The 11,832-nt window shown below is 54.7% G+C and overlaps 1 protein-coding gene across 2 annotated transcripts; it reads right to left on the bottom strand.

Annotated features, from left to right (window-relative positions):
- Positions 1 to 875: 875 nt before the first annotated feature.
- On the bottom strand, positions 876 to 10,728 carry Scn1b (sodium voltage-gated channel beta subunit 1). Of its 2 annotated transcripts, XM_032893887.1 has the most exons (6): positions 10,463 to 10,728; positions 8,929 to 9,095; positions 7,074 to 7,314; positions 2,039 to 2,180; positions 1,575 to 1,646; positions 876 to 1,488 (listed from the first exon to the last, which is right to left on the bottom strand). In XM_032893887.1, exons 1-5 carry the CDS (start codon positions 10,500 to 10,502, stop codon positions 1,580 to 1,582), a joined length of 657 nt encoding a protein of 218 aa, XP_032749778.1. In that variant the 5' UTR covers positions 10,503 to 10,728; the 3' UTR covers positions 876 to 1,488; positions 1,575 to 1,579. The 2 variants fall into 2 exon arrangements, with proteins under 2 accessions (XP_032749778.1, XP_032749779.1); XM_032893888.1 differs by having other exon boundaries at positions 876 to 1,646; positions 10,463 to 10,642.
- Positions 10,729 to 11,832: the final 1,104 nt, after the last annotated feature.

Raw genomic sequence — 11,832 nt, 5'->3', positions numbered from 1 at the left:
TGTAGCCATGTGTTCCTCCATTCGAGTTTTCTTCCATGCCAGTCCCTGCCCTCCTCTGATCCAGTTCACACCGCCATGGGCCTCTAACCCTTCCTGTCCCTAGCGGGGCCCAGCCCTTCCCCCCAGCCTCTTTCCTACAAGTCACGGGGGTGGTTTGTTTTGGCAGCCGCTGTGCTGCCTGCCCAGTGACCTCTGGAGCCCGGAAAGTCCTGATAGGGGGATGGGGGGCTCAGTCCTGAAAATGCAACACTAGTTGCCCAGGCCCGGGCCAAGTGGCCGGAAGCGGCTAGACGCGAGTGCATCCGGTCCCGCCAGGAGCCAAGGACCACTAGCGTCAGACCCCAGACCCGAGCCAGATAAACAGCCCAGGAGGACATCTACACCTGCTTGTGGCCCCACTGGCATCTGAGTCACAACAGCTGTCCCCACACAGCAGGCCACCTGCTCGCTGTCTCTGCTCGTCCCTGTACCTCCTCCGGCCACAGACCTGAAGCCTCTCTCAGGCAGGGACCACACTGGTCTCCTTCGCACTTCTGTCTGTGCTCCTATCTCTACTTCTCTTTCTACCGCCGTCCATGCTTCTTGCAAGACTCACAAAACCCTAACATCCAGTTAGTTGTCTGTCCGAGAATCCTAGAACCACGTTCTGGACTCCTGTCCCGACTCTTACTCCATGAAATAATGACTCTCAGAGGCACAGCATTAACCAAGCTCGAAGCCACTTGAACAGCCCCAGGTGGTACCCTTAAATGTGGCAGAGTCGCTGCTGCTTGCTGGGAATGAAGATTCCCAAGAAACACCATCAGGAGTACCAGTGTGATTGGGGTTGAGGGGTGGGGGTGGGGGACTGAGGGAGTTAATGAGAGAATAGAGACTCGAGTCCAAGAATCTTTATTTCATGAACAAAAACTACTTCTGTAAAGATAGGAGGCCGAAGAGGCCCTTCCCAAGAGACCACAATTGAAGGCTGGTGAGAGAGGGCGGGTGGGCCAGGGCTAGGAGGTGTCACAGGGAGGGAACCCCAGGTCCAGCCGGAGGAAGCGGAGGGGAGATGAGGCCCAGAACCCCCTGCCCACTACTGTCCCTGTCCCGACCCCTCTTGACCCCATCAAGCAGGGGTGGGGCCGGCTGGCCTGGCAGTGCGTGTGGGAAGTGGCCTATGTGCAAATCAGCAAAAAGAAGGGGCGGGGTCTGCCCCCTCGCCTCACCGCCCCCTCCCCCAAACAGGCAGCAAAAGCAGGGTGGGGCGGCCATATTGCTTCACCCATCATGCATGGCGGTGGGAGGGTAGGTGGGAGGCGGTGGGTGAGGTGGGATCAGTCCCTGCCCGCTCCCACCCTGGTGGCTCCACTGCAGAACTGTGAGGCTGGGGAGACCGATGGGCTGATCCCCACTGCCAGGGGAGGGTACCCACCAGGGGCTGATCCCCACTGCAGGGCTGGAGGGTACCCGTAGGGGCTGGCTCTTCCTTGAGGCGGAGCCCAGAGCCTGCAGGGTAAGAAGTGGAGACTTAGAGTGTGTCCCTGAACCCTGCAGGCTGGCGATGCGCAGACGTGTAGGTCCATCAACCTTACCAGCGCTATTCAGCCACCTGGACGCCTGTACAGTTCTCTTTGCTCTCGGATGTAATGGCCAGGTATTCCGAGCTGTGCAGGGAAAGGCAAGGCAGACAGTGACCCTCCGGGCCCAACCCTGAATAGAACAGGGTAGACTTGAGTCCCTGACTGCATTAGGCACGTAGGGCTCCTGAGATGAGAGAGGGCTATGGACTAGGCTTCCCCGAATCTGAATGAGAGACCTCTAACTGCAGGGCACCTCTAGGGCATTCAGGAAGCGGTGGAGGCACAGAACTTACAAGCTGCCAACCGGAAGCCTTGGGTTCGAGTTCCGGCTTCGCTGCCTGAGCAGTGCCACCCTACTGTTCTGGGTTTCCGTTTTCCTCATCTGTGAGCAACTACTCTATTCGCCTCTGACACAGATACTCTGAGCGACAGATGGCACCTAGGTCGCCCCGGCCCTCCCTACCAGCCCCACTCACGCATTCTCTTGTGCAGCAGCTTCCGTGGCAGCAGCAATCTTCTTGTAGCAGTACACCATCTCCGCCACGAGCCATATGGTCAACACCACAATGAGCACGTACATCATGATCTCTGACACGATGGATGCCATATCTCTGTTGGCTACAGGGCCAGGCACGGTTAAGGAGGTGACAGAGGCCTTAGCTCAGGCAGACTGAACAGCCCCCACTGTGTTAAGTATGCTTGCTGTGTGAGCTCAGGCAAGTGGTTCAACCTCTCTGAGCTTGGGCCACAGACAAGGTAACCATGTTGGTTTCTAGAGGTGTTGCAGTTACTCTGATAGTGGCAAGGTGCTTGGATAGGCCTAGAGCCAGTGCGCCTGAATGTGGCATCTGCGACATTCAGGAGGGGAGGGAGGGAAGGAGAGAGAGGGAGGCACAGACTGTAATTCTGCAAATCAAAAGTCTTGGGTTCAAATCTCACCTCTGCCAGCTGTGTAACTTTGAGAAAATGACTAAGGTTCTCTGGGCCTCTGTTGCCTCCAACAGCAAAAATGGAAAAAAAAAAAAAACCAGCAAGAACAACAAAACCAAAAAACAAACAAACAAACAAACAAAAACAACAAGAAGCAAAAGACCAGTTTCTCATCAGTGGGCAGTGTGTCAGTGACTCTCAGTGCATGTTCTTTCTTCTTGTGCCATAGAGGACAAGGGCTATAGGCAGACTCTGGGCCTGTTGTTGGGCTTTGGGTTGGCTCTGCTTTTTATTAGCTGTGCGATCTCAGGCAAACGACCTCTCCGTCTCTGAGCCCCCCTGTCGGAGAGGATGCTCCCAGTTGCTGGGCAGAGCTATAGAAGAGCAGAGCTCAGCGGCCAGCTTTGCTCCGCATTGGCTGTTTGCGGGAAAGCCTCCCCGCTTCCTTCCGCAGTGCTGGCCTGCCTCCCCAGCTTCTTTTCATGGGGCCTAAATTTAAACTGTAAAGGGAGCGCGTCCAGCCAGGGGACTGGAAGGGAAGGGCACTTTGGCACAGGTCCTCAGCCGGATTTGGCTGGTGTCCACCCTGTGTCCCTGGCCCCCATGGGAGCCCGGATCTCATTGTTCCAACCCCCCCCCTCCCGCTGGTCCCTAAAGTCTTCCTCCTATGAGCCTGCACTTGCCACCCTGCCTGGGTGGTGCTGTTGTTTCTGAGTAGAGAGGGGTGAGGGCAGAGTGCAGGGCTGTATGCTCCCCAATTCATTCATTCATTCATTCATTCCTCAATTCATTCATTCACTCATTCACTCATTCATTCAACAGGTATTACTCTTGCCATGAGTAACCCCTCCTTAGGCTCTGTGCTAAACCATAGTCTTTGTTTGAGAAGGGACTCTCTACATAGCCCAAGCAACCATAGCCTTGCCCTCACAGCCCTCCTGTCTCTGCATTCCAGATGCCAAGAGTTAAGGTGGGCTACAACCGCATTCAGTTTGATCGTCTTTTATATCTTCAGCCCGTTTTCCAGACAGGGACTCCAAGGCCCAAAGGCAGCTTGGTGCTGAGCCAAAGAGGTACAGCCAAGACAGGCTCTGTGTGAGTTAGGGCTCAACCCCAGGCATAACTGTTCAGAGTGCACGGCCACAGACCTGTGGCCAAGGCGAGCCCCAGTAACAGCTGTCAAACACCCAGACTTTAGGGACCAGCGAGGGGGGAGTTGGAGCAATGAGATCTGGTCTCCCATGGGGGCCAGGGACACAGGGTGGACACCAGCCAAATCTGGCTGAGGACTTGTGCCAAAGTGCCCTTCCCTTCCAGTCCCCTGGCTGGACGCGCTCCCTTAGCAAGCCATGCGGCATCTCAGGAAGAGGGACTGCGGGACGCCCCACTTTACAGATGAGGAGATCCCACTGGATGGAGTTGTTGGGGGATGGGGCAATGGCTCCCTCTGGATGGCTCTTTGAGCCCCCCCTTCCTGAGGACTGGACCCAGACATCGGCTTATGCATGCTGGGTAAGAGCTCTACACAGCCACTTTAGTTTTCATGGGATGATTGGGTTTTGCCATGGTCCCCAGGCTACCCTTGAACCCTCTACAGCCCGAGTCTCTGCCTCAGCCTCAGCTGGTATTGCAGACCAGAGACACCATCTTTGCCTTCTTAAAAGAATCTTCTAAGGCTGCCTGTGGCCCTCCCTCTGTGAGCCAGATTCCTCAGCAGCCTCTGATGCTGTGAGGTTCAGATCCTCCGGCTGGCATGGTGGCACGACTGTTCCTTGTGGTGCCAGGCTGCCTACCCGACCTGTGTCGGGTGACCCAGTTGCATCCTGCCACCTCCTACACCTGTCCCAGCCCAGGAGGAGCCTTTCCCGCCCTTCATCCATCACCCTGCTTTGGGATGAGTCTCCATTGTGCTTAGGGGTTATCAGCTGGTGGACGACACCAGAAACACAGCAAGACAAAGCGTAGGAATAACAGCCGGATCTGTTAGGAGCCAGGCAAGATGGCACACACCTCCCAGAGGGAGAACCTACATCAAAAAGCCAAAACTAGGGGCTCGGCTTACAGAGTGCTTGCCTAGCGTGCAGGAAGCCTAGGGTTTGCGTCCCAATACTCAACAAAACGGGCAAAGTGACACATGTCTGTAATCCTAGCATGTGGGGACGGGGGGAGAATCAGGAGTTCAAAGTCATCCTTGGCTATATAGCAAATTGGACACTAGCCTGAATACCATTATACCCTGTCTTTAAAAGCGCCCCCCCAACACAAATAAAACATGAAACATAAAAACAAAACAAAATGAGAAAACCATGACCAGCTGGGCAGTGGTGGCCCACACCTTTCATCCCAGCAGTAGGGAGGCAGAGGCAGGTGGAACTCTGAGTTGGAGGCCAGCCTGGTTGACAGAGAGAATTCAGGGCAGCCAGGGTTACACAGAGAGACCCTGTCTCTGGGAAAACAAAAAAAATACACGTTAACCTTTCAGGTGTGGCGAGCTCACACCTATCATTCCAGCACTCAGGAGGCTGAGGCAGGAGAACTTGTTTGATCAGGAATGTGAATCTGAGGTTAGCCTGAGCTACACAGTAGAGAACACGCCTCAAAATAAACACATAAGTGAGAAAATAAATACCAGAATGTGATGTGATGGTATGATATGATATATGATATTTTATGATATATGATATGATGTAATACAACACTGCCGCTGAGATGGCTCAGCAGGTTAAGGCACTGGCTGCCAAGCCTGACAACCTGAGTTTGATTCCCAGGGTTCACACGGGGAAGGAGAACCGACTCCTACGAGTGACTCCACATGGGCACCATGGGATGTGCGTGCCATAAGCCCCCACATACACACAAAATAAACAAAAACATAATAAAAATGCAGAGAGGCAGTGTTAGGATATAGCAGTGGAAAATACTAGGACATGCTGGATTCTTCTGGAGACATGAGCTCAACAGAAAAGGCTCTCTGTGTTCTGAACACAGACGCCTGTGTAGGCTCTGAGAGCTACAATAGGGCAGAGAATGGATAAAAGGCAGGCTTTGCAGTCACGGTGGTCTGAGCTGACACCTCAGCTCTGCCCATGGACGCGGCCTGAGCAAGGGCTCCCATGAGACAGAGACTGACCGTGTTCTCCAGCTTCCGCCTCATAAGCTGGGGGGCGGGGGGGGTGAGGCCTGGTATCAGGGCGGCCTTAGCTCTGTGGAGCCCTGTCCATGCAGGCAAAAGTCCACTTTCTGTGGCCACGGCCCACCACACACACAGCATGGTGACATCCCAGTGACTCCCTTGAATGTGCCCCTCACTTGCCTTATGTACCATTTTGGTGAGAAACATAAAAAGCTAATTATAAAAAGGATCCCGCATGCTCTGGCTGACAGAACACAGATGCACTCGAGAAACAGACTGGGGAGGGAGTGTTAACCCAGGCAGGGCTGGGTTCAAATCCAGGACGCAGTCAGGTGACTTGGCTACAGGAGACAAACTCCCTGAGCCGTTGTTTGCCTTTGAGTCCAGAAAATGGGGTTGGTGAAGCTCCTCTCCCAGATGCCAGTGGGAGGGTCCTACGGGGGCTTTTTAAGAAGTCAGAAGGTCAAGGTACCAGATCCGGGAAGAAGCACCCTGCTACCCAGAGTTCTTCACCACCTCCAAGCTTGGAATAGCCCCCTGACTTTCTAAGACAAAAGGATATAGGACTCTAAAAAATTCCCATACATGTAGAATCAGAAGATGGTCTATCCTGGGATAGCGAGACACGCCTGTAGCCCCAGCACTTGGGAGGCTGAGGCAGGAGGATCAAGAGTTGACGGCTAGGGGCTGGAGACATGGTTAAGGGCACAGGCTGTTCTTCCAGAGGTCCCGAGTTCAATTCCCAGCAACCAGATGGTGGCTTACACAATCACTGTAATGGGATCTGATGCCCATTTCTGGCATGTGTAGATAGATCACTCATATACATAAAATAATAAATAAAAAATAAATGAAATAAACAAATCTTCTTTTAAAAAGGGAGTTTAGGATATACCTATTTTTTAAAAAAAAAGAGTTGGAGGTTAGCCTGGGCTACAAAAAAAAAAATCCCCATGCCTCAAAACTAAAAAAACAAAACAAAACAAAACAAAAAAAAAACCAAAAAAGAATGGTTTGGTGAAGAGGTCCAAAGCAGCTTAGAGCAAAATGCTGGTTCTGCTCGGAAACACCACTGGCTCTGCTACTCCCACTGTGGCCTCAAATAAATCCCCACGTCTCTCCAATGGGGTCCCACTTGAGAGACACAGCAAGCCATACAGAATATTCTCTCTGGTCCCTGGGGACAGGCTTGGGGCTCAGAGATAGGAATACACCCGTCAGAGGTCACACAGCATGAGTGCAGTCCGATGCACATACCATTTGTCAGGGGGGAAAGCCTAATCTGACCTCCTGTGTGCTGAAGAGCGAAGTCTCCAGAGCCAGAAAAGGGGTGTCCTTCCCCCTATGGCTGCGGGGTGTTAGCTGGCCTCTGTGTGGCACCAGCCTGTCCCCTTCTTTCCATCTGTCCCTCCATCTGGCTTGCCAGAGAGTGACAAGGCTCCACTTACCCTTGTCCACCACCTCCAGGTGGATCTTCTTGACGACGCTGGTGTTGTGCTCGTAATTATCAAAGAAGAGGAGACGGTAGACGTGACATTCGTAGTCGCCAGAGTGGTTGTAGGTGACATTGGTGATGAAGATGGACAGGTCCTGCAGGTCCTTGGTGCCCCGACTACCGTTCCACACCACACGGCCCTCAAAGCGCTCATCTTCCTCCAGCTGCAGCACCTCATTCTCATAGCGTAGGATCTTGGGGTGGTTAGTGATGAGTGGGGTATATGAGTCACCTTCTGGGCCTGTCTTCCATATGTCATTCCCATCCTATTCCCCATCCTGATCCCCCCTCCCATGGACAGATGATGCATATATGGGACCAACATCTTTCGGGGTTATTTGTTTTGCTTTGCTTTTTAGTTTTTGAATTTTTGTGGTTCTGGCATTGTAATGTTTGCTTTACATGCTAGGCAGGTGCCCTGCCACTGAGCCACACTCCCAGCCCCTCACTGGGGGATTCTAGGCAGGGGCTATACCACTGAGCCACGCTCCCAGCCCCTCCCTGGGAGATTCTAGGCAGGGGCTAAACCACTGAGCCACGCCCCCAGCCCCTCACTGGGGGATTCTAGTCAGGTGCTATACCACTGAGCCACACCTCCAGCCCCTCACTGGGGGATTCTAGGCAGGGGCTCTACCACTGAGCCACGCCCCCAGCCCCTCACTGGGGGATTCTAGGTGAGTAGAGCTGTAGAACCTACTCATAGTAAGTTCTATTCTGAGTCACATTCCGAGCTCCTTGTTGTTGAAGTTCTGGCAAGGGCTCTATCTCTAAGGCCTGCCCCAGGTTCTTACTGGTGGATTTCAGGCAGGTGCTCTCTCACTGAGCCATGTCCCCAGCCCCAGCTCAGGCATCTTGACTTTGGACAGTGAGGGATCAAGGAAATTGAGATCTTGTCTGGGACCATGGCGGACCTTGACTGCTCTAACCCTGTGATGCATATATACGCACAATTTCACAGCTGAAGCTTGCCTGGCTTCTGCAGTCCCCTCTCTCCACAATATTCTTTCACAGTCTCCAGTCACATCTCCCAGTCTCTCTCTCCTGCCACATACACACCTCAAAATACACTTGCAGTGCAAAAGCCTTTACTCTGCGATTTTGCTCTATGACTGCCCAAGACATTTTTGCTGGTGCCAAATAATTCCAGTGACTTTTATTTTGACATTTCCCCCCCTACCAGCCATATGTCAGCTGCATCAACTCATTCAACTTTCACAGACCTAGGGGGTGGAAACCAGAAAGATGGCTTAGCAAGTGAAGCTGCTTGCCACCACCCTGGTAGCCTGGGTTTGATCCTTCGGACCCATGTGGTGGAATGAGAGAATGAACTCCTACAAGTTATCCTCTGACCTCCACACACATGCCATGGCGTGTACATGCACACACACACACACACACACACACACACACACACACACACACACACACACCACACACACACATAAAGGTAATTTTTAAAAAATAATATGGAGTAGAGAGCATGGCCCCTCATTGTTACAGCACTGGGGACATGTGCTCAGTGACTTGCCTAAGGTGATCAGCAGGCTGTGGTGATCTAAATCCAGGTCATCCACCACATCCACATCCTCGTCATTAACAAAGCACTCAAACAAGCCAATTGCATGCCTGCAATTCCAGCACTCAAGAAGTTGAGGCAAGAGCCAAGAGTTGGAGCCCAGACCAAGCTACTTAGTAACATCCTTTCTCAGCAGCACTAAAAGCAATGCCCAAGCGAACAAACAGCCCTGAGACCCAGCGCCGGCTCCACCCCGCACCCAGGTGCTAGCCCAGCTCAGGCCCCCACACACCTTGACAAATTCCTCTGTGCCCTTCTGGCGGAAGGTCCACTCCGTGAAGGTCTCGGCGGTGGTCTCACTACGACGCTTACAGGAGATACACAGGATTTTGAAGGTCATCCCATACACTGCCTCGGTCTCAGAATCCACCTCCACGCAGCCCCCCCAGGCTGAGGATACTGCGGACACAGTGGGCTCGGGTCAGCGAGGAACCTGCCACCCAAGGCAACACCGGGCTCGCTGCCCCACGGAAACCATCTGTTTCCTTCCCACCCGCATTACAAATAGTGGATGCCAAACTTGTCCCTGCTTCTCTATCGCTGTATGACCTTGACGAGCGAGCCAACCATCTCCTGAGAGCCTCAGTTTCCCACTTGCCTGTTAGGTGGAAGAACGTGTCATCTTTATTCCCAGCAGCTGGCTAGGTAGAATTCTCACACCAGAGGCCCCCGGGAAACAGTCACTGTGGTGAGTAACTCCACTGAAGTGCCCGAGTCCTCAAAACAGCCTTCTAAGTAGTGGCTCTAGCGTTCCTTGTCATTCCCACCATGAAAGAGCTCTGCAGAGCCAGCCATGGGTTGAGAGATGGGAAGGTTGGGTGAGGGGGTTCACCCTAGCCCTGCTTCTTCCCCCCCTAGCTTCTGCATAATCCACACCCTCCCTATCTTCACCGTCTTGTCCTGTCCCCTCTTCCTCTGACTCCCTCCTTTCAAGACCGTCACCCCAAGTTAGAAGCTCTTTGCTTCACCACGGGCTTAGAGGCCTCTGGTCCCTCCTTCACCCTCTTATGTCCCACTGCGCACTACCTGATGTCTCCAACTCTAGCTCTGGGTCTTTTCCTTGTCCCCCTAACCTCCTGGTCTCTCAGTCTTCAGGGCTTCTGGTTCACCCTTCCTGTTGCCCCAGTCTCCCCCATATTTATTCCTTCTAAGGGTCTCTGAAGGTCCCAGCAGGCTGTATCCCTCCATCTTCCCATCACCGTTACTATTACTGTTGTTGTTTTAAACTCCATCTGGCAGGTTTTCTGTCCTGGGACTGCCTCTCTTATCTCCATCCCTTCTTGGTCTCTCCAGATCTTTCTGCTGCTCTCAAGTTTCTCTGTTCTTGGCTCCAGCTCCTAACTCTCTCCCTCTAATGTCCCTGTCTGCCTCGGTCTCTCAGTTTACCTCCGCGTCCAGGACATGCCCGAGTTCTCACTCGGTATCCATGTCTCCCGGTTAGTCTCGGGCCCCAGTCCCTAGGCGCTGCCTTCCCCCACCCCTCACGCGGCTGTGGGTGTCACATTGCAGCCTGCGGGGCTCTGCGAGCAGCTGACTCCGCGGCTCCTCGCCCCCGGCCCGGCGCCCGCGGCGGCACCTCTGTGCCAAGTGTCCCCCCCCCGAGAATCCCCTGCATCTCCACGATCCTTCCGTGTGGTCCAGGGTCCCGCGACCCCAACGACCTCGCACCGCGCACAACTTCCCAGGCCGGGACTTGGCGGGGTCGGGGCCACTCGGGCGGGGGGCGTCCCGAGCGCCGATGGCGCGTGTCCCCCAGCAACACTCACCTAGCACCGCGCCCACCACGAGAGCCAGCAGCGTCCCCATGGCCGCGCAAGGCGGTGGGTGCGCAGAGCGCGGCGACAGGAGATGGGCCCCGGCGGCGACTGGCCCGGGAGCGGGCGCGGCAGCTGCTGCTGGGGGGGCGCGCCCCCCCCGCTCCGGTTACCGCCGGGGGCCAAGCCCCGGGGCCCGGAGAGCAGGCATCCCCGCCGCGCGGCGGGAGGCTCGGGATGCTGCGTGCGTGCGCGCCACAGGGCGCATCCAGGCTGCGGCGACCCCTGTCTGGCTCCGGACGTTGCTCGCGCTCGGGCTCCCGGCGCTGGGGTGCGGACCGCGGGCTCCTGCGCACTGCAGCGGCGGCCCGGGAGGGAGGAGGGAGTCGGAGGAGGGAGGAGGGAGCGGGAGGGGGCGGGATGAATCACCGCGGGGGGAGGGCGCGGCCGCCCAGCCTTTGCCGCAGCGGCCCGGGAGGCGCCCGGGCACCGACCTCTCCGGTGGCTTCGCGGCTTCTGCGCACCGGTTGCGAGGTCTGGGTCACTCCGACTTCACCAGACTCTCTAGGGTGGAGGGACCCTTTCCTCTTCCTCTTCTGAGAAAGGTCATTTGCAGACACCCAAGAGGACTTGGAGGACAGTTTGAGGAACCAATTTCCGTCTTCCTAATTATGGAGGTCAACCTTATCCAGTTCTTGGGGAGATAAGGCTGAGACATCCCAGGGACCTACTTCTGACACCTGAGATCCCTCGGACTGGAGGTCTCTGAACCAGGACCTAAGAGGGCGCGGCGAAGTGAAGGAGTCAAGCTAGGTGTATATAGAAAGCTCCAGACCTTATCCGAGCCAAAAGGACACTTTGGCATCCCACAGCTCTGGGGGTCGGAGATGCGGGGTTTCAAAAGGGCCATTCCCGCGATCCCCCGCTGCGACTCTGACGTCATCTTCCCAGCTCTCCTCCCACTCCATCGTCCACCGTTCCTCCACCCCCAGCACAACCAGCTCATCGCTGCTTCAGGGCTTTTGCCCTACTTCCATTCTGCCTGGACACCCCCACCCCAACCCCGCCTACTATCCCCAGGTGACGGAAAGGCTGATTGCGCTGATGCCCAGGGCTCCAATGTCACCTTCACAGTATTTTCTGTACCCATTTTGAGTAATCTGCTTCCCTCCTTACTAACTAGATCATATTGGTTCTTATTTACTTTGTCAGAAGAACAGTTGTCAGTACCTAACATTATGGGGGGGGGTTGTTTTGGTTTTTATAATATTTTATTTACTCTGTATGTGTGAGACCACACACTAATTCTGAGGCATACAGGGGAAGGTCAGAGGACAACTTGGGGGAGTCGGTCCTCTTCTTCACTATGTGGACCTTGCATG

The sequence above is a fragment of the Rattus rattus genome, chromosome 2, assembly GCF_011064425.1.
Source record: "Rattus rattus isolate New Zealand chromosome 2, Rrattus_CSIRO_v1, whole genome shotgun sequence".
Lineage (NCBI taxonomy): Eukaryota > Metazoa > Chordata > Mammalia > Rodentia > Muridae > Rattus > Rattus rattus.
This window is presented reverse-complemented; position numbering and strand designations above follow the sequence as displayed.

What these genes read in the sequence shown, in the direction of transcription:
- Scn1b (XM_032893887.1), bottom strand. Translation starts at nt 10,502, where the DNA reads ATGGGGACGCTGCTGGCTCTCGTGGTGGGCGCGGTGCTAG. An exon ending in CGTGGTGGGCGCGGTGCTAG is followed by an intron (nt 9,096 to 10,462) that starts GTGAGTGTTGCT and finishes CTGTGTCCGCAG; the next exon opens with TATCCTCAGCCTGGGGGGGC. An exon ending in GCTGCTGCACAAGAGAATGC is followed by an intron (nt 1,647 to 2,038) that starts GTGAGTGGGGCT and finishes TTCCCTGCACAG; the next exon opens with CTCGGAATACCTGGCCATTA.